The sequence below is a fragment of the Gobio gobio genome, assembly GCF_949357685.1.
Source record: "Gobio gobio genome assembly, chromosome: 6".
Taxonomy (NCBI): domain Eukaryota; kingdom Metazoa; phylum Chordata; class Actinopteri; order Cypriniformes; family Gobionidae; genus Gobio; species Gobio gobio.
Window position 1 is genome coordinate 19445842 of NC_137102.1, and position 19140 is coordinate 19464981.

The 19140-nt window shown below is 40.4% G+C and overlaps 3 protein-coding genes across 5 annotated transcripts in view; 1 reads left to right on the forward strand and 2 right to left on the reverse strand.

The window, feature by feature from the left end:
- The window catches only part of ssbp3a (single stranded DNA binding protein 3a), a 38793-nt gene extending 37952 nt beyond the window's left edge, over positions 1-841 (reverse strand). The window contains exon 1 of one of the 2 annotated variants that reach the window (XM_079818559.1): positions 761-841. The gene's annotated coding sequence lies outside the window, so the exon portion shown is untranslated. The remainder of the gene's footprint in view (positions 1-760) is intronic. The other variant, XM_079818558.1, reaches the window with a different exon arrangement.
- On the forward strand, positions 1-15932 carry acot11a (acyl-CoA thioesterase 11a). 2 transcript variants are annotated; one of them, XM_079818553.1, is made up of 16 exons: positions 1-332; positions 4997-5204; positions 5520-5589; positions 5914-5974; positions 8814-8915; positions 9198-9345; positions 9752-9902; positions 10991-11110; positions 11211-11349; positions 11922-11977; positions 12643-12709; positions 13061-13144; positions 13228-13361; positions 13568-13699; positions 14275-14401; positions 14483-15932. In XM_079818553.1, exons 2-16 carry the CDS (start codon positions 5021-5023, stop codon positions 14639-14641), a joined length of 1734 nt encoding a protein of 577 aa, XP_079674679.1. In that variant the 5' UTR covers positions 1-332; positions 4997-5020; the 3' UTR covers positions 14642-15932. The 2 variants fall into 2 exon arrangements, with proteins under 2 accessions (XP_079674679.1, XP_079674680.1); XM_079818554.1 differs by having other exon boundaries at positions 224-332; positions 5012-5204.
- fam151a (family with sequence similarity 151 member A) overlaps positions 14958-19140 on the reverse strand; it is a 6913-nt gene continuing 2730 nt past the window's right edge. The window contains exons 5-8 of the mRNA XM_079818552.1: positions 17920-18144; positions 17707-17843; positions 16995-17129; positions 14958-16911 (exon numbers count right to left, since the gene is read on the reverse strand). Coding sequence (XP_079674678.1) covers positions 16253-16911; positions 16995-17129; positions 17707-17843; positions 17920-18144 — 1156 coding nt within the window. The 3' untranslated portion in view covers positions 14958-16252. The remainder of the gene's footprint in view (positions 16912-16994; positions 17130-17706; positions 17844-17919; positions 18145-19140) is intronic.

The window sequence follows — 19140 nt, forward strand, 5'->3', positions numbered from 1 at the left end:
AGCAAATTTAAGCGATAAACCACAGGTGTCAACACATTCCATGCTGTATGAAAACACGGTAGATTTCTTTTAGGTTTGTTATTGTTTTTGATGTGAGAGGGGTCATAAAATAAGGGTCCTAAGAGTTTTGTGAACTTTACACAACACATGTAAACATGAGACACGGGGCGGGGTCTTAGTGAATAGGCTACTTCACTATATACGCGCGCGACTGACTGAAGAAGAGAGAATTTTTGCTGATCAGCTCCCGTGCGCTTCCGTGATCACGCCGTGTCTGTCACTGGAGTTATGATCCTGTGTTGAATTGAACCAGACTCTCAAGGACGACCGCGGTAAGGGCGTGAATGATACTTTATATCTATGCATCAAGCCACGTTTCATCTTAAGCTTGATTTTGATGCTGTTCTGCATAGTCATTCAACAATTGCGCGACCATTCACTCCATTGTAAACGCGGCGCGCAGTAGCCTACACAAATGCACGTAACATCTATTCATATGTTAAAGAGAATTTGTTGACATATCTTATTGGCACAGGAATGTACTTCAGCTTTACTCATTAAATGAAGGGTGTGAATATGAGGAGTGCCACTTCAGAAGGTTGCGCAATCATCGACAGGCTACTAATAAGTAGTTAACGTTCCCGAACTAGAATTAAGTTACAACATTGCCACGTGCAGTCATATAACAGACCAGTATTCTATCTGAAGGACTCATGATGCTTAGTCTCGAAATCACTCCAAAGTCATTTATTTAGCCTACCTTTTTGTGTGCGCGCTTGCATTCTGACACCGCGAGCTTCATGCTTTCTAATCTTATCTCTAATCTAATTTTATCCCCCCCCCCCCCCCCACACACACACACAATTATTCGGTTGTTTTTCATATAAAATACAAGAAGTTTATATTAGTAGTCCCATATTCATAATTGTGACACAGTCTGTTTACAATATCTCTCATTGTAACAGATGTTTACTACCAATGTCTTCACACATATAGGCCACAAACATTCAGAACATATAGACTTTAACAAGAAATTATATAGATAGCCTACCTTTTTAAATTTTAGGATGACAAGAGGATGATCGTATGGAGCTAAAAGATTAAAAACCTCTTTTAGAGGAAGTAAAAGTGTATTTTATTTATTTATTATTTCATTAATAACAATGAAATTTTGGATGCAAAATGTAGTCTTATGTAGTCTTTTCAAAACCCTTATGATGACCAAAAAAAAGAGGACCGTGACGTCGCCCGGTATGGCGCAGCCGGGGCCCCACCCTGGAGCCAGGCCTGGGGTTGGGGCTCGTATGCGAGCGCCTGGTGGCCGGGCCTTCCCTCACGGGGTCCGGCCGGGCTCAGCCCGAAGGAGCGACGTGGGGACACCTTCCCGTGGGCCCACCACTCACGGGAGGGACCGTAAGGGGCCGGTGCAAAGCGAATCGGGCAGCAGTCGAAGGCGGGGGCCTAGACGACCCGATCCCTGGACACGGAAACTGGCTCTTGGGACATGGAATGTCACCTCGCTGGCGGGGAAAGAGCCTGAGCTTGTGCGTGAGGTTGAGAGGTTCCGACTAGAGATAGTCGGAATCACCTCCACGCATGGCTTGGGCTCTGGAACCACACTCCTCGAGAGGGGATGGACTCTTTACTACTCTGGAGTTGCCCATGGTGAGAGGCGGCGGGCTGGTGTGGGTTTGCTTATAGCCCCCCAGCTCTGCTGCCATGTGTTGGAGTTTACCCCGGTGAACGAGAGGGTCGTTTCCCTGCGGCTTCGGCTCGGGGATAGGTCTCTCACTGTTGTTTGTGCCTACGGGCCGAACGGCAGTGCAGAGTACCCGACCTTCTTGGAGTCTCTGGGAGGGGTGCTGGAGAGTGCTCCGACTGGGGACTCCGTCGTTCTACTGGGGGACTTCAACGCCCACGTGGGCAATGACAGTGAAACCTGGAGGGGCGTGATTGGGAGGAACGGCCCCCCTGATCTGAACCCGAGTGGTGTTCAGTTATTGGACTTCTGTGCTAGTTACAGTTTGTCCATAACGAACACCATGTTCAAGCATAAGGGTGTCCATCAGTGCACATGGCACCAGGACACCCTAGGTCGTAGGTCAATGATCGACTTTGTGGTCGTTTCATCTGATCTGCGGCCGTATGTCTTGGACACTCGGGTGAAGAGAGGGGCGGAGCTGTCAACTGATCACCACCTGGTGGTGAGTTGGATCCGATGGCGGGGGAGGAAGCTGGATAGACTCGGTAGACCCAAACGTACTGTGAGGGTCTGCTGGGAACGTTTGGCCGAGTCTCCTGTCAGAGAGATCTTCAACTCCTGCCTCCGGCAGAGCTTCGACCGGATCCCGAGGGAGGCTGGAGATATTGAGTCCGAGTGGACCATGTTCTCCACCTCCATTGTCAAAGCGGCTGCTCGGAGCTGTGGCCGTAAGGTCTCCGGTGCCTGTCGAGGCGGCAATCCCCGAACCCGGTGGTGGACACCGGAAGTAAGGGATGCCGTCAAGCTGAAGAAGGAGTCCTATCGGGCCTGGCTGGCTTGTGGGACTCCTGAGGCAGCTGACAGGTACCGACAGGCTAAACGGACTGCAGCCCGGGTGGTCGTGGAGGCAAAAACTTGGGCCTGGGAGGAGTTCGGTGAGGCCATGGAAAAAGACTATCGGCTGGCCTCGAAGAGATTCTGGCAAACCGTCCGGCGCCTCAGGAGGGGGAAGCAGTGCCCTACCAACGCTGTTTACAGTGGCGATGGGCGGCTGTTGACCTCGACTGGGGATGTTGTCGGACGGTGGAAGGAATACTTCGAGGATCTCCTCAATCCCGCCGTCACGTCTTCCATTGAGGAAGCAGAGGCTGGGGGCTCAGAGGAGGACTCGTCCATCACCCGGGCTGAAGTCACCGAGGTGGTCAAGAAACTCCTCGGTGGCAAGGCACCGGGGGTGGATGAGATCCGCCCTGAGTACCTCAAGTCTCTGGATGTTGTGGGGCTGTCTTGGCTGACACGCCTCTGCAGCATCGCGTGGCGGTCGGGGACAGTGCCTCTGGGATGGCAGACCGGGGTGGTGGTCCCTCTTTTTAAGAAGGGGGACCGGAGGGTGTGTTCCAACTATAGGGGGATCACACTTCTCAGCCTCCCCGGGAAAGTCTATGCCAGGGTACTGGAGAGGAGAATCCGGCCGATAGTGGAACCTCGGATTCAGGAGGAACAGTGTGGTTTTCGTCCTGGTCGCGGAACACTGGACCAGCTCTATACCCTTTACAGGGTGCTGGAGGGTTCATGGGAGTTTGCCCAACCAGTCCACATTTGTTTTGTGGATTTGGAGAAGGCATTCGACTGTGTCCCTCGCGGCGTCCTGTGGAGGGTGCTGGGGGAATATGGGGTCCGGGGTCCTTTGCTGAGGGCTGTCCGGTCCCTGTATGACCGAAGCAGGAGTTTGGTCCGCATTGCCGGCAGTAAGTCAGACTTGTTCCCGGTGCATGTTGGACTCCGGCAGGGCTGCCCTTTGTCGCCGGTTCTGTTCATAATTTTTATGGACAGAATTTCTAGGCGCAGCCAAGGGCCGGAGGGTGTCAGGTTTGGGGACCACACGGTTTCGTCTCTGCTCTTTGCGGATGACGTTGTCGTGTTGGCCCCTTCTAACCAGGACCTTCAGCATGCATTGGGACGGTTTGCAGCCGAGTGTGAAGCGGCTGGGATGGGGATCAGCACCTCCAAATCCGAGGCCATGGTCCTCAGTCGGAAAAAGGTGGCTTGCCCACTCCAGGTTGGTGGAGAGTTCCTGCCCCAAGTGGAGGAGTTTAAGTATCTAGGGGTCTTGTTCACGAGTGAGGGGAGGATGGAACGGGAGATTGACAGACGGATCGGTGCAGCTTCTGCAGTAATGCGGTCGATGTACCGGTCTGTCGTGGTGAAGAAAGAGCTAAGCCGTAAGGCGAAGCTCTCGATTTACCGGTCAATCTACGTTCCTACTCTCACCTATGGTCATGAGCTTTGGGTCATGACCGAAAGGACAAGATCCCGGATACAGGCGGCCGAAATGAGCTTTCTCCGCAGGGTGGCTGGGCGCTCCCTTAGAGATAGGGTGAGAAGCTCAGTCACTCGGGAGGAACTCGGAGTAGAGCCGCTGCTCCTCCACATCGAGAGGGGACAGCTGAGGTGGCTCGGGCATCTGTTCCGGATGCCTCCTGAACGCCTTCCCGGGAAGGTGTTTCGGGCATGTCCAACCGGGAGGAGGCCCCGGGGAAGACCGAGGACACGCTGGAGGGACTATGTCTCCCGGCTGGCCTTGGAACGCCTCGGTGTCCCCCCGGAAGAGCTAGAGGAAGTGTCTAGGGAGAGGGAAGTCTGGGCATCTCTGCTTAGACTGCTGCCCCCGCGACCCGGCCCCGGATAAGCGGAAGAAGATGGATGGATGGAAATGTAGTCTACTCTTTTAGGTCTGCATTTCAATAATTAGCATTACGCAAAAGTAATAAGCAGTAATACCCAAGTATTTGTTAACATGAATATGTTTGAAATGTATTAATTAGATACAGAATATCAAACAAAAATGCCACATAGTATTATTATTATATTTTAAAAATGCACATATCAGACATATGAAAAAAGTTTTGTTATAAAAAAATACACATAGGGATCAAAATTAAGAGTTACACTTTACTTTAAGGTGACGGTTACATCGTACTTACTCAAATAAGTACTGAGTAATATTAGTTAACTACATGTACTTACTATAAAGTTCAGTTTAGGGTACGTTACAAGTAATTATGCATCATTTACTGTTATTACTATAGTAAGTACATGTAATGTGTAACGATGTCACCCTTAAAATAAAGTGTTACCAAATTTAAATAAAAATTATTTGTTGACTTTCTAGTTATCTTATTCAATGACCTTCACAGGTTTATTTGTGGTCAAGTGTCCAAATACTGCTGTATTCAAAACTGTTTCAAAACTCCAGTTTCTAATAATAGCTTTGAACATAATAATTGTTGTCAGCTGCCGGGCTTTCAGCACATCAACATGGCATCAAAGTCCAATCTTGAGGACAATCTGCATGACCTTCATCTGGAGGACATAGGGCAGCATCGCAACCCTTCAGAGGTGAAGATGAGCCAGATAGTGCTGCCCTGCCATGCCAACCACTGCGGAGAACTGAGCATCGGACAGCTGCTCAAATGGATGGACTGCACAGCATGTCTGTCTGGTGAGTTTGCACAATAATGAGTGAGCACCTTTAACCTGCATTGTAAAGGCTCCAGAAGTTCTCTATATAAGGATATGAGTGTTATTGGGGACTAAGCAATGACTAAGCAAGCCTAGAGCAAATGTTTTGTAGGTGTGCATGTGACTGCATGGAGTGTGTTTTAGACTGTGAGAACATTACTGGAAACACTGCAATATGGGATAAATTATTAGCTGCATTTTTTTTCACCTGTCAGCCATAAACAGGTAAATCTGTTAAAATGCTGTGAGATTCATTAGTGTCAAAATTACTTATTTAGATATGTTTCTATTCCAGCGGAGAGACACGCTGGATGCCTCTGTGTGACAGCTTCTGTTGATGACATCTACTTCGAGCACACCATTGGGTACATACGAAATATCACTTATATTTGAGATAATTAGAGCCACATCTCAGTGTCTTTTGAAAAACATCCTAACCAGCATGCCATTTCGCCTTAGGGAGTACTGGCAGTTCTGTCTGGTTTATTGTGCTATTAAACTACTATTAGACAGAAGACTGTTAATTACTCTGCCATCCTGTCAGACTGTGGGAATAAAACAACACCGATCAAACGTAACTTTGATTTGTGAGGAGAGCCTCAGTAATACAAGCCCAATGGAAAACAACCTCACTAATGAGACACTGTCATTATCAGTCACATTTGTAATATACACATATATATTTTCAGTGTTGGACAGGTGGTCAACATTAAAGCCAAAGTCAACAGGGCCTTCAACTCAAGCATGGAGGTAACAGCCACATTTTAATCAAAGCAATATATTTTTTAGAGAAAGTTTGTTTTTCAGATGTTTTTTACTATTGTGTAACACTGGGGCTTTTAGATGTTTCCAAGACAAAGTCCTCTAAGTATGATAATCATTATATATATATATATATATATACATACAGTAAACACACACATATATTATATTTATATATAAAACATTTATATTTATATGTGACCCTGGACCACAAAACCAGTCATAAATTTTGAGATTTATACATCTGAAAGCTCAATAAATAAGCCTTCCATTGATGTATGGTTTGTAATGATAGGATAATATTTGGCCGAGATACAACTATTTGAAAATCTGGAATCTGAGGGTGCAAAAAAAATACAAATATTGAGAAAATCTCCTTTAAACTTGTCCAAATGAAGTCCTTAGCAATGCATATTACTAATATTAATACAATTAATACATTTTTTAAATATTTGCGGTAAGAAATTTACAAATTATCTTCATGGAACAGGATCTTTACTTAAAATATTCTGATCTTTTATTAAAGAAAAATCGATAATTTTGACCCATACAATGTAGGCATATCCTATTGCCACAAATATACTCGTGCGACTTTTTGGCTGTTTTTGTGGTACAGGGTCACATTTAATATACATTAAATAAATATATATACACTCACCTAAAGGATTATTAGGAACACCTGTTCAATTTCTCATTAATGCAATTATCTAATCAACCAATCACATGGCAGTTGCCTTGTCAGAATGGGAAAGAAAGGTGATTTAAGCAATTTTGAGCGTTGCATGGTTGTTGGTGCCAGACGGGCCGGTCTGAGTATTTCACAATCTGCTCAGTTACTGGGATTTTCACGCACAACCATTTCTAGGGTTTACAAAGAATGGTGTGAAAAGGGAAAAACATCCAGTATGCGGCAGTCCTGTGGGCAAAAATGCCTTGTTGATGCTAGAGGTCAGAGGAGAATGGGACTGATTCAAGCTGATAGAAGAGCAACTTTGACTGAAATAACCACTCTTTACAACCGAGGTATGCAGCAAAGCATTTGTGAATCCACAACACGCACAACCTTGAGGCGGATGGGCTACAACAGCAGAAGACCCCACCGGGTACCACTCATCTCCACTAAAAATAGGAAAAAGAGGCTACAATTTGCACGAGCTCTCCAAAATTGGACAGTTGAAGACTGGAAAAATGTTGCCTGGTCTGATGAGCCTCGATTTCTGTTGAGACGTTCAGATGGTAGAGTCAGAATTTGGCGTAATTAGAATGAGAACATGGATCCATCATGCCTTGTTACCACTGTGCAGGCTGGTGGTGGTGGTGTTATGGTGTGGGGGATGTTTTCTTGGCACAATTTAGGCCCCTTAGTGCCAACTGGGCATCGTTTAAATGCCACGCCAGCCACGGCCTACCTGAGCATTGTTTCTGACCATGTCCATCCCTTTATGACCACCATGTACCCATCCTCTGATGGCTACTTCCAGCAGGATGATGCACCATGTCACAAAGCTCGAATCATTTCAAATTGGTTTCTTGAACATGACAATGAGTTCACTGTACTAAAATGGCCCCCACGGTCACCAGATCTCAACCCAATAGAGCATCTTTGGGATGTGGTGGAACGGGAGCTTCGTGCCCTGGATGTGCATCCCACAAATCTCCATCAACTGCAAGATGCTATCCTATCAATATGGGCCAACATTTCTAAAGAATGCTTTCAGCACCTTGTTGAATCAATGCCACATAGAATTAAGGCAATTCTGAAGGTGAAAGGGGGTCAAACACAGTATTAGTATGGTGTTCCCAATAATCCTTTAGGTGAGTGTATATATATACAGTACACACACACATATCATATAACTACAAACTTTTATTTTGGATGCGATTAATCAATTTGACAGCACTAATATATATATGTATAGAAATATATAAAGACAACATGTATCCAAAGTAAAATAACTAGACTTTCATTACAGCAGATCCTTAAAATATCTGGAAAATATTTACTTTGTTTACTAGATATATTTTTTCTACAAGTTCTGCAGATGATAAGAGAACAATTTTACTCAAATTTCTTTGTACATTTTTTAAATAGCTATGTGTTAATATTTTGCGAAGATTTGAAGAGAATATTTCCATAAACCAAGAATGCTAATGGGGACAGTGGTGAGGAGAAATTTATATATATATATATATATATATATATATATATATATATATATATATATATATATATATATATATATATATATATATATATATATATATATATATATATATATATATATATATATATATATATATATATATATTTTAAATACAATTAAATATATTTTCACAAAACCATATTAAGAATATATCAAACTATCTTTACTGTTAAAAACTGCGTTGTCAATGGAATAGCCTAAACATTAGATTAGACTGTAAAAAGACTGTTGGTCTTTTAAAACCAGTTTACAATTTTAAAATTGTAAACAGTTTTAAAATAATTTGTTAAACATATTTAATTAATGCCTTAAATTAATATGTCATCTTTGACAGGCCTAAAAATACATTTTGGGGGAAAAATCAATCAAAAGCAATTCTCTCAAATTTTCTGTGAACCCCTTGCACAGGGGGTCTCCAAACTCGGTCCTGGAGGGCCACTGGTTCAGGTGTGTTTTATCGGGGTTGGAACTAAACTCTGCAGGACAGTGGCCCACCAGGGCAGAGTTTGGAGACCCCTGCCCTAGCACATCGTTTTAAAATATTGTTGTCTTAATATTGTCTAAGTCAGGTGTTGTATAAGTATGATGGTAATCATTTCTGCATGCATTGGTGTTTGTGTGAGGTGGGGATAGAAGTCAGCTGTGAGGACCTGTACAGTGGCCGTCATTGGAGAGTGTGTCAGGCATTTGCCACATTTGTTGCCAGACGCACAGATGCAAACAAGGTACGAGAAAACAATGCAATTGTAATGTGTCTAATATTGTTTATAAATATAATAAGCCCACTTATATCTCAGTGAATGGGGAAACATATTTTATAAGGGGTTTGTTTTTTTGTCACGGTTGTGAAATATTATCTTATATAAGGAAACAATGCAAATGGCATGCAAATAAACTAGGCCGATACAATGGCTTTCTGCACAGCATTTGAATGCACCTTTACTCTGTACAAATTTTTAACCAGTTATTAACAGTCAGATAAGCATTTTTCTGGAATGTGATTGCAGGTGCAGCTGAAGCAGGTTGTGTCCTGCACACACCAAGAGCAAGTGGAGCACAGTTTAGCAGCTGAGAGGAGGAGGATGAGACTCATTCACCATGACACCATGCAAGACTTGCTCAACAACAAGACCTTCCAGAGAAGTATCAGTGAGGGTAAGTGTCGTAAGACACGGAGGCACTTCCCTTTCAGTCAGGACTATTCCCAAACATTACGCTAACGGTCACAGACTGAATGCATAGGCACATGTGATAATAACTCAGACAGAGTGAGTAACATGGCCTTAAAGGGATAGTATTTATCCAAAAATGTATATTCTGTCATCATTTTCTCACCCTCATGTCATTCCAAACCTGTATGACTTTCTTTCTTCTGTGGAACATAAAATAAGACATTTAGAATCCCCATTGGAGTTAATTCAGGTGAGTAAATGATGACAGAATATACATTTTTAGAGAGAACTATCACTTTAAGTGGTTGCACATGATCTAGACTATCATTTAGTTTCCTCCAACCATCTGTTTAGCGTCTTAAGGAGGTGTTTTATTGTTTGTGAGGCAGAGAACCGTGGTGAAGATGAGGCTGTGCCGACAGAAAAAACAAGAGTGGAAAGTGTCGAGCTGGTGCTTCCTCCTCATGCCAATCACCAGGTCAACACATTCGGAGGACAGATTATGGCCTGGATGGAAAATGTTGCTACTATTGCAGCCAGGTTTGTGCATACACACTTGCAAAGTGCATTTTTTATACAGCTGTTAATATTTAGCTGTAAACCCTTATCCTGCACTAGATCAGGGTTCAAGGTTTGTAATGTTGTCATAAACATGCCATAAAAGAGACTTCTGCAATGACAGTATACTGAAGCTTTATTTAAAACAAAGAGCATGGACTTCAGCTTATTTAAATACACCGCAAAATCATAATTAAGATTTGTGCCATTTAGTTCATGTGTGTTAGATTTGAGGCCATCTGTAGGCTAGTGTAATCCTAAAAGTTGTCAACATTAGTTTTTTTTTTGAAGATATATAAATTACACTAAAGGGTAAAATTAAAAACAAACAAACAGATATGACCTTACTACCATAGTTGATTAATCTCAGCAATCTCAATCTTTTCTGAAATTTAAAGTTTAAATATGCTAATGAGGCATTATATGATTAAATATGTATAATATATAATATATAAACATTTGATGAAGCCAGGTTCAGAACTTGTTTAATATTGTTGACATATTAGAGTTAAAGGTTTTTTTTACAGATTTTGGATTTTTCTTTTTACGCCTCCTTAAATACTGTCAGTAGTCAGAGAAAACAATACATTTTTACCATGTTTTTAGAAAAATATTATATAAAAAAAAGCTGATTATATGAACAAACCCCTCTATAAAAACTTTCAGAATATAGATAGGAATAAAACTGGAAAGTTTGGTGTATGTTAGTGCAATCGAAGAGGAGATTTATGGCTCAGTGCATGAGAACAAAAACAAATAGCATTTATTGCACAAAAAAAACCACTTGTGTGTTTTGGATGTTTTCCTCCCGCTAGTCTGAAAGAAGACATGTAATGGAAGCAAAATAGCCCAAAAATGTTAACATTGATCAGTGCATGAAAAAACTAAAATGTGTCTGACTAAAAATACTTATGACTCATCCTGAACTACGCAGATCAGCTGCTCTCTAAAAGGAGTATGTCCCTCCCCTAATACCACCTGAAACTACCTGAAACTAATTCTGTTCCACCAAATCTTCTTGTTTCTATAGAAAGTACGTCAACATAATTGGCTTTCTTATTTTTTAACAGTCGTTTATGCAATGCTCATCCTACTCTGAGGACCATAGACATGTTTCACTTCAGAGGCCCATCCCAGGTTGGAGATCGTTTGGTTCTGAAAGCCATTGTCAATAACACATTCAAGAACAGGTGGGCTTGTATAATAGGCATCCAAGAGCTGTATTTAGATTTGAATGACTACACAGTAATGATGTCATTCAGCTGATTGGCAGTGTCTCTGGTTTTGCAGTATGGAGGTAGGCGTCTGTGCAGAAGCCTATCACGGAGAGGAACCTCTGAGGCACATTAACAGCGCCTTCATGACATTTGAGGTGCTGGATGAGAAAGGAAGGCCACGTCCACTGCCTCCCATAAAACCTGAACCTCAGGTGAGCAGTCCAAATCTGAATCCAGATTGTGCTTATAGTGTGAACGGTCATGACAACACATGACAACACATTATATGCACTGACCGGGAACGAACAAACACACTTGCAGAACTCTGTTGCTGCTCCGTAAAAAACAGCCTGCATCCACTGTGTCCTTAATGCTGGGTTATTTGGGAAGCTGAACAAGGATATATTTTCCTCACAACCAAAAACACACTTCTTTAGTGACATTGTTGATTTCAATTTCAAAATCACAGCGCTGTCGACGGCTCCCGTAACCCGAACGAAGCTTGTGGGTGCGCTCTTGCTGTCGCTCTGGTTGATGTGCGCATGTCATACAGGGTCATACTTGAAAAAAACTTTCCGAAACTTGTTCGAATCCTGAAGGAGTGTATTTGGCACAGAAATACTCCGTCATACGTCCAACTAATTTTTTTGACATTTTGGCCATGTTTAGCATGAGAACACAACTCTTTAACAGTGTAAATAAGTCAGAATGCATGAAATAGCATTAGTAAGTAAATTGGGTATTGTAAAATCTGAATTGAGTGCTATTCTGAATGTTTTGACAGGAGGGACAGAGGAGATACCAGGAGGCTCTTGCCAGAAAGAAGATTCGACTTGATAGGTAGCAAACCTGGTGCTTATTCTTTTTCTGCTAACAAGAGATCCAGTTTATAACCTTACAAAACTATGTAACAGGAGCCGGCTAGACCGCAACATCCTCAGCTCACCCACAGATGGCGCTGTCACTGTGCATCACTGCTAAAACTCGATCCATATAATACTTTACTTTCCTGAACTTCAAGGTCAGGATTTTATTTGTTGTTCCTTGAAAAGCTGGAAATATTAAAGAATTTCAAAAGTTACATCATGGAAATGAATTAAATAATAGGCTGAAAATTCAGCTTTGCCATCACAGAAATAAATTACATTTTCAAATATATTCAAATAGAACAGTTATTTTACATTTTAATAATATTTCACAATATTACTGTTTTCAGCCTTGGTGAGCATAAGACAACATTAAACACGTAAAAAAATCGGCTGTGTATATAATATTAAATATATGTTTATTACTTATTATGTTATTATTTTAATTATGCTTATATATAATATTTTGTATTATATAATATGAAATTAGTATTTCTTTGGCTTGGCTAGAAATATTATTTTCATTCAAATCCAAATAATATGAAACAATATTACATTTTTCATGAGCATCATTTAGCTGTATTGTCCCTTGTTCAGTTTTTCATGACTTGGAGCTCATCTGGTTTTGTTTCTACTCAGGAAGTACATCATCTCATGCAAGCAGACTGAAGTGCCACTGTCTGTCCCATGGGACACTAGTAACCAGGTAACTTTCCCTGGTACCTTATTATTCAAACATCTTTAAGTATATTTACCATTTAAAGGTCCAAACTTGCGGCACAAATAGGCAGAAGTTTAAAAAAATTATGTAAATATGACTTGGCATGAAGAAATGGTTGTACACTGATTTGGACAATTTTTTAAAATACTTCTTTACTGCTACATAATAAAATATGATCGTGTTATACCTTTTCAACAAAACATGTTAGTACTACATTAATCAAAGGTTTCATTTACCCAATGAATCTCGTCTCCCCTGTATTTACACAGTGCTGTTATATGGAGCATTGATGATTTATTGATGATACTTTGTTATAGCAATTTGTCTGATTTTCAGGTGTATCTGAGCTACAATAATGTGTCAGCCCTGAAAATGCTTGCAGCCAAAAACAACTGGGAACTCAGCTCAAAGAAGAGCCATGTAAGCGCTACTCTCCATACATCAGTCTTGCATTATAAAGTTCACTCTGTAACATCAGATGCTCATTGTCTTGCGCTGAGCAGGTGAGTCTGTATACAGTGGAGGAGAGTCAGAGCCTGTGTTTCAGGGTGGAGTTTGAGATGGATATCCCAGCACAAAGGACCTTCACCCTCCTCTCAGATCTCAGCCGCAGACAGGAATGGGACCAACACTACACGTGAGACACTATACATACCACATTACTATTAGCTGCTTATTACAAATGAAAGGGAACAGCATGATGTACTTTTTTGTTGATTTATTCAGAAAATGTTTGGTACAAAATAGTAACTTTTAAAGTAGAGATCATTATTTAAAATTGCAAATCCAAATGTCAGTTCAAAGTGATGTTTTAACTTTTTTTGTGTTGTTTTAATCGTGCAGTCGGTGTGAGCTGCTCATTAGGGTCGATGAGGATGATGTCATCTATCGAGTTGTTACTCCCTCGGTCAGTGAAGGAGGAAAATTTCAGGACTTCATTTTACTGGCCTCTAGAAGACCGCCTTGCGATAGCGGGTGAGAATGTGGTATTAAAGCAATATTTGCCATCTCATTTACTTCAGTGGCATTTCTGAGTGAACCAAGATTAAATTCTGATGAAAGACAAAGATAACAAATACATTTTTTTTCTTTATTTGGAATAATGTGCACTAATAAATTGTGCAAAATAAGATGGATTTAATGTTGCCTTTAAGCAAGCTTCTCTAAAGGTGCGGGCAAGAATTATGGTAACTGTCGGAATTAGGGTAAATGCTTTTTACGGTACCGTTACCGTACTGTAAAAAGCATTTACATCTTCGTAGAACTCGTAATTACAACTTTGTAAACAACTGCACACAGTTGAATACATCTAATGTCCCACTAAACTATACGTTTATTAATAAGGCATTTGGATACTTGATGTCTTGTGGATTTGTCTATTGAGTTCTCAAATTACACCGATTTATTTTGCCATTAATAGTGCTGCCATAGAAATGCATAATTCTGCAGATAGAACGACATGGGTTGTCATCTAGTAACTTCAGTAAATCGTGACATGGCATGAATGCAGCATAATTACTATATGCAATACTTAAATATATGTTTTCTAGGGATCCGTATGTTATTGCCCTACGATCAGTCGCTCTACCCACGCATCCACCCACAGAGGGGTTCAACAGGGGTGAGGTGGTCTGTGCTGGGTTCACCATTTATGAGGTGTCGAAAAGTGTCTCAAAGGTAGGAAAGAATAGGCCTTCATGATGCTCACTATGTCCTTCCTCACTTATGTGTCTGACATGTTTCTCATTTTGCCCTCAGATTTCCTACTATAATCAGGCCAGTCCAGAAGTGATGCCGTACATTTCCACTGACATCGCAGGTCTCTCATCTAGTTTCTACTCAACATTCTGTGCATGCAGCCAGTATCTGCTGGACAACATAGTCAGCACACCTGCATTCACCGCTTCTACATTATGACCTGCTGCTGCTGGGCTGAACTCATCAATGTTTATGCGTTTAAAGGGGCCAGATCCAATACTTTAGTGGCATTTTATTCCTTTTCCCTTTTTAGTCCATAATTGAGAACTGGTTCGTATTCAGAATTGATCCATTTTTTAAAAGGACTGAGTGAAAAACCAATTCTTTAGCTGGATTGTAAGGTTGCAGTTTGAATTGAATGTGATGAGAGAGAAAGACTGTGTGGTGCAAAATAATACAATGAAAAAATAAATGTTTCTATTGCATTTTCCTCTCTGGTTGCTCACAACGAGTTTGATTTGTGAACAAATTATTCATCTGAACAAATTCTTTTAATGAGTCACAAATAAGTCTCAAATAATTTTCTGTCAAATGGTTCACTCACTCGCTGAATCTTTCTCAAGGGTTATTTTTGAAATTTTGCATTACATTATTGTTTTCTAGGGGTGTAACAATATATCGTGCCACAATATATCGCAATAAAACAAAATGCAACAATATGTGTCGTCGATAGTGACAATATATATTGTGTATAGTTCAACCAAAATGAAAATTACTGTGAGAAAAAATTCAAGTTTACATTGTTTTAGTGTCAGTACTACATAACTATTATATATAATGTTGAATGTAATGTATAATAATGCAATGGGGGAGTAATTGGGAGTCCTGATAATGGCAAATGTTTTTTATGTTTCCAGTAAAAAGTGGCCTGCATTATTTTAAATATATCTAGTCAGTGACAGAGTGCAAGCATATTCGTCTAAAATAATTTTATTTTTCAGCTTCAGAATCGTGAATATTTTTTATTCACCATTGTCCTGTGCATTCTGTAACCAGCACCAAGTCCAAGCCTATTAATTTCCACCCCCAATGTAATACCAAATTTAGCATTTTAATCAACAGTACATTTTTTGTTAACCTTTTAGCATATGTCTTTGAGTATAACAATAATATCGTATTATGAGTTCAGTATAGTGATATGTATCGAATCATTACATGATGGTATCGTTACACCCCTACTATTTTCTATTCCTTTTCTGACATTTGTAAATAAACAAGTTATCTTTATTGAACAAGCTCTGTACATGTGAAAAAAAATTTTTTTTCCCGCATCCAGTAACAGCCATTTTGCAAAACCTCTATTACATTGTGGCAGGTTCCCATAACAGCAATCCATCCTGAAATACCTTTAAAAATAAACCTAATTTCTAATGTTTACATAGTACACCCAACACTCAAATATCCCTTAAAAAATAGCTAATTTTAGAACATTAATATGCCTCTATTTGCTTTGTTTTGTCAGTATTATTTTTGGAGCAGTGATGTATATACAGTAAAATGACATTTTAATTGAGTCTGTTTACTAATTTAGTTATTGACAATTACTGAAAATTGAGTTGTTAAAAATATCTATTGTATGTATGAAAAAATTACAAAAGCAATAAGTTAATAATTTAAATTATTAGAGCTATGAAAGAATTTATTTTAAATATTAATCTTTCAAGTTTTCAATGAACACTTATGTACATATCTTGTCATGGACTCTTTAAACAGCATTATGATTGACTTTCATTTTGTGATGTCTTTGTCAATGGTATAAGATCTTGATTTTCAGACTGACAGATTTGCTATATTTTTTCTGTACATATTGGACATATTGTAGAAGTTCCGCTGTCTGTTCACTGCTTGGCTAGACATTAATCTTGCAGTCCCAGTATTGAGACCTCTGTCCTCTGCCCGCTGCCCTAGAGTCAGTGAGAAGCGTGATGGCGCATGGATAAGACTACTATATCCAGTCACAGTCCTGTCCAGAGCCTCGACCTGCAGCTGCAGTGAAACCTCTTGCCAGGCCCCCTGGAAGAGCTGCACCATGTCCTCCACCAGTTCTGGTGTGTAGCCTTCACTGAGAACCTCTTTAGGCCAACCTGGAGCCAGAGTCACATATGGAAAGATTTGATCAATAGTTCTCAAGAACTCGTCTCCCATCATATAGCCGTGGATATGGAAAGCTCCATGGGCTACGTCCATGTTAATCCAGGTGGGGTGGTGCAGCATGTCTCTGTCATAGGCCCGACGAAGGAGCTCCAGTGAGGGGCTCAGATGATTCTGGGACTTTATTCTTAAGTAGAGTCCCCACGGCTTCTTAGAGGCAAGAATCAGCTCCAGGCAGTCCTGAAGAGGCAGCTCAGGTTGGGAACCCTGAATGACAGGAATGTTTGGTTCACCTACCCTAGATAGTACTGGGATCACCAGCATTCCTCCAGGGCTATCTGCAAAAAATGCTTGTATTACCATTTATCAAAATCTATGCATTTCCACAGTATCTATCCATCTAATGTTGTTAAATTCACACCTTCAAGCAGAGATAGCAAAGAATCTTTATCAGTCACTGTGTCCCACTGGATGTTGAGTCCATCACCATTCACCGGCCTGAAATAGTCAACTATGTGTCCACCTGGATAGAATCTTCTGGGTCTGTTTCTCAGCTCTGAGAAATAAAGGTGCCTATGTTACTGATATACACAATTAGGGATGCATTGATATGAAAATTGTGGACAAAACTGAGAAGCGATTCAATTATTAGTGTTTTTAAAGACTAATTTCATGGTCACAATTGCGAAATTTCAGCAAAATATACAGCATGGCAGTCAACATGGCGAATTTGCATGAAAAATCTGAAAACCGTGCAAAATCTGCAATGGTAACCAATGATAAACGTGAACTTTCACTTGAAAAAAGAATAGTTTCCAAGGGGGTTTTCGCAATGATACCATCGAAGAACCATTTTGGGTTCTTCAAATAAACATTCAGTTATTCTTAAGTGAACCATGTTTTTCTTAGTGTGAAGAACATTATAATAATGTAAAGAACCTTTTTGTTTAGTTGAAAGACTCCATGGATGTTAAAGGTTCTTCATGGAATCACAGATGCCAATAAAGAACCTTTATTTTTAAAAGTGTTATATGACTGCTAAATCTCTATAAACCGCTCTATATTGGCAGATAACCAATATGCTACCAATATATTGTGTGTGGTGTAATATTCGAAACCATGATGTTACTCACTCGCAGCTTCTTTGAACTGTGAGAGCACAGGCTCATAGATGTCATAATAGATGCGCTGAGGGTTGCTGTTGTCTCTGATGAAGAGAAGATCATTCAAAGTGGGGTTCTCCTTTCCTTGCCACAGGGTTAAACTAAACCTGTATCATAATCAAGACATAGTATAAACATCATCATAACTTTTCTTTAACTGAAATCCTGAAGTAACTGAGTTACCTTGAAGATTGGCTGAGCAGCCAACTCAGATGTGGCCACCCATTCTTGGCCATCAAAGCATGGACAGGAAAGGTGATTTTCTGAGGGAGGTGTCTTACAGTAGAGTACATCTGCTCCACCATACTGCGCGTGTACGTCACACCGGGGAAGATGGAAAGATAAAGAACCTTCCATCCTGGAGAGATGGTGACGTCAGGAAATTTCTGCTGAATGAGCTCAAAAAACCTTGTAATCAAAGTAAAAAAAAAAAGTAAATCAATATTAAGCAATCAACATGTCACAGAATTAGTTATGTTGTACAGAATATCATTCCAAATAGTCCAAATTGTCTTGTATCACTCCACTTGCCTGTGTTTGCAGGTTTCAAGGTTACACTTTTACAGTGTAATTATACATTTAAGTAATGAGTAAAAATAATTAACTACATGTACTTGTATACTAAACTTGTATAGGTTTAGGGTTAGGATGATGGTTTGGTTTAGGATTAATTGCATGTAATTATGCATCATTTGTAGTTATTACTACAGTAACTACATGTAACGTGTGACAATGACACGGTAAAATAAAGTGTTATCGGTTTCAGACTCAGTCTGTGTATTAGTTGTGGGGATTTCTCACTGACTCTTTTGGTATATCACATAGTTACAATAATTGACTGTCTATACAAGTGAATTAAACTATTCATTCAACCAATTTGTTCAAATACATTGATTCATTCAGGCAGAAACAACTGCCAGACTGTTTTTCAAAAACTGTTTTTATGAGTGAGTCATGGAATTATTCACTCATTCAAACACACTGATTCATTCAGGAACAAAACACCACTACCCCAGCTAACAATTTCTGGTCTCCATATATAAAAATAAAACCTAAAATAACCATTACAGAGGGCCTATCCCAGTACCCACGCTTGTGGTCTTTCTCTACTTACATGACACACTATATTGCCAAAAGTACCCCTCCAAATCACTGAATTCAGTGTTCCAATCGCTTTCATGCACACATATGTATAAAATCAAGCACCTAGGCATGCAGACACTTCTACAAACATTTGTGAAAGAATGGGTCACTCTCAGGAGCTCAGTGAATTCAAGTGTGGTACCGTGATAGGTTGCCACCTGTGCAATAAGTCCATTTGTGAAATTTCCTCACTACTAAATATTCTACGGTCAACTGTTAGTGGTATTATAATAAAGTGGAAGCAACAGCAACGAAGTGGTA

Bases quoted from the DNA above. Each gene is read 5' to 3' on its own strand.
- acot11a (XM_079818553.1), top strand. From the start codon at position 5,021: ATGGCATCAAAGTCCAATCTTGAGGACAATCTGCATGACCTTCATCTG. The intron at 11,350-11,921 runs GTGAGCAGTCCA...ATGTTTTGACAG, and splicing joins CCATAAAACCTGAACCTCAG to GAGGGACAGAGGAGATACCA. The intron at 14,402-14,482 runs GTAGGAAAGAAT...TTTTGCCCTCAG, and splicing joins TGTCGAAAAGTGTCTCAAAG to ATTTCCTACTATAATCAGGC.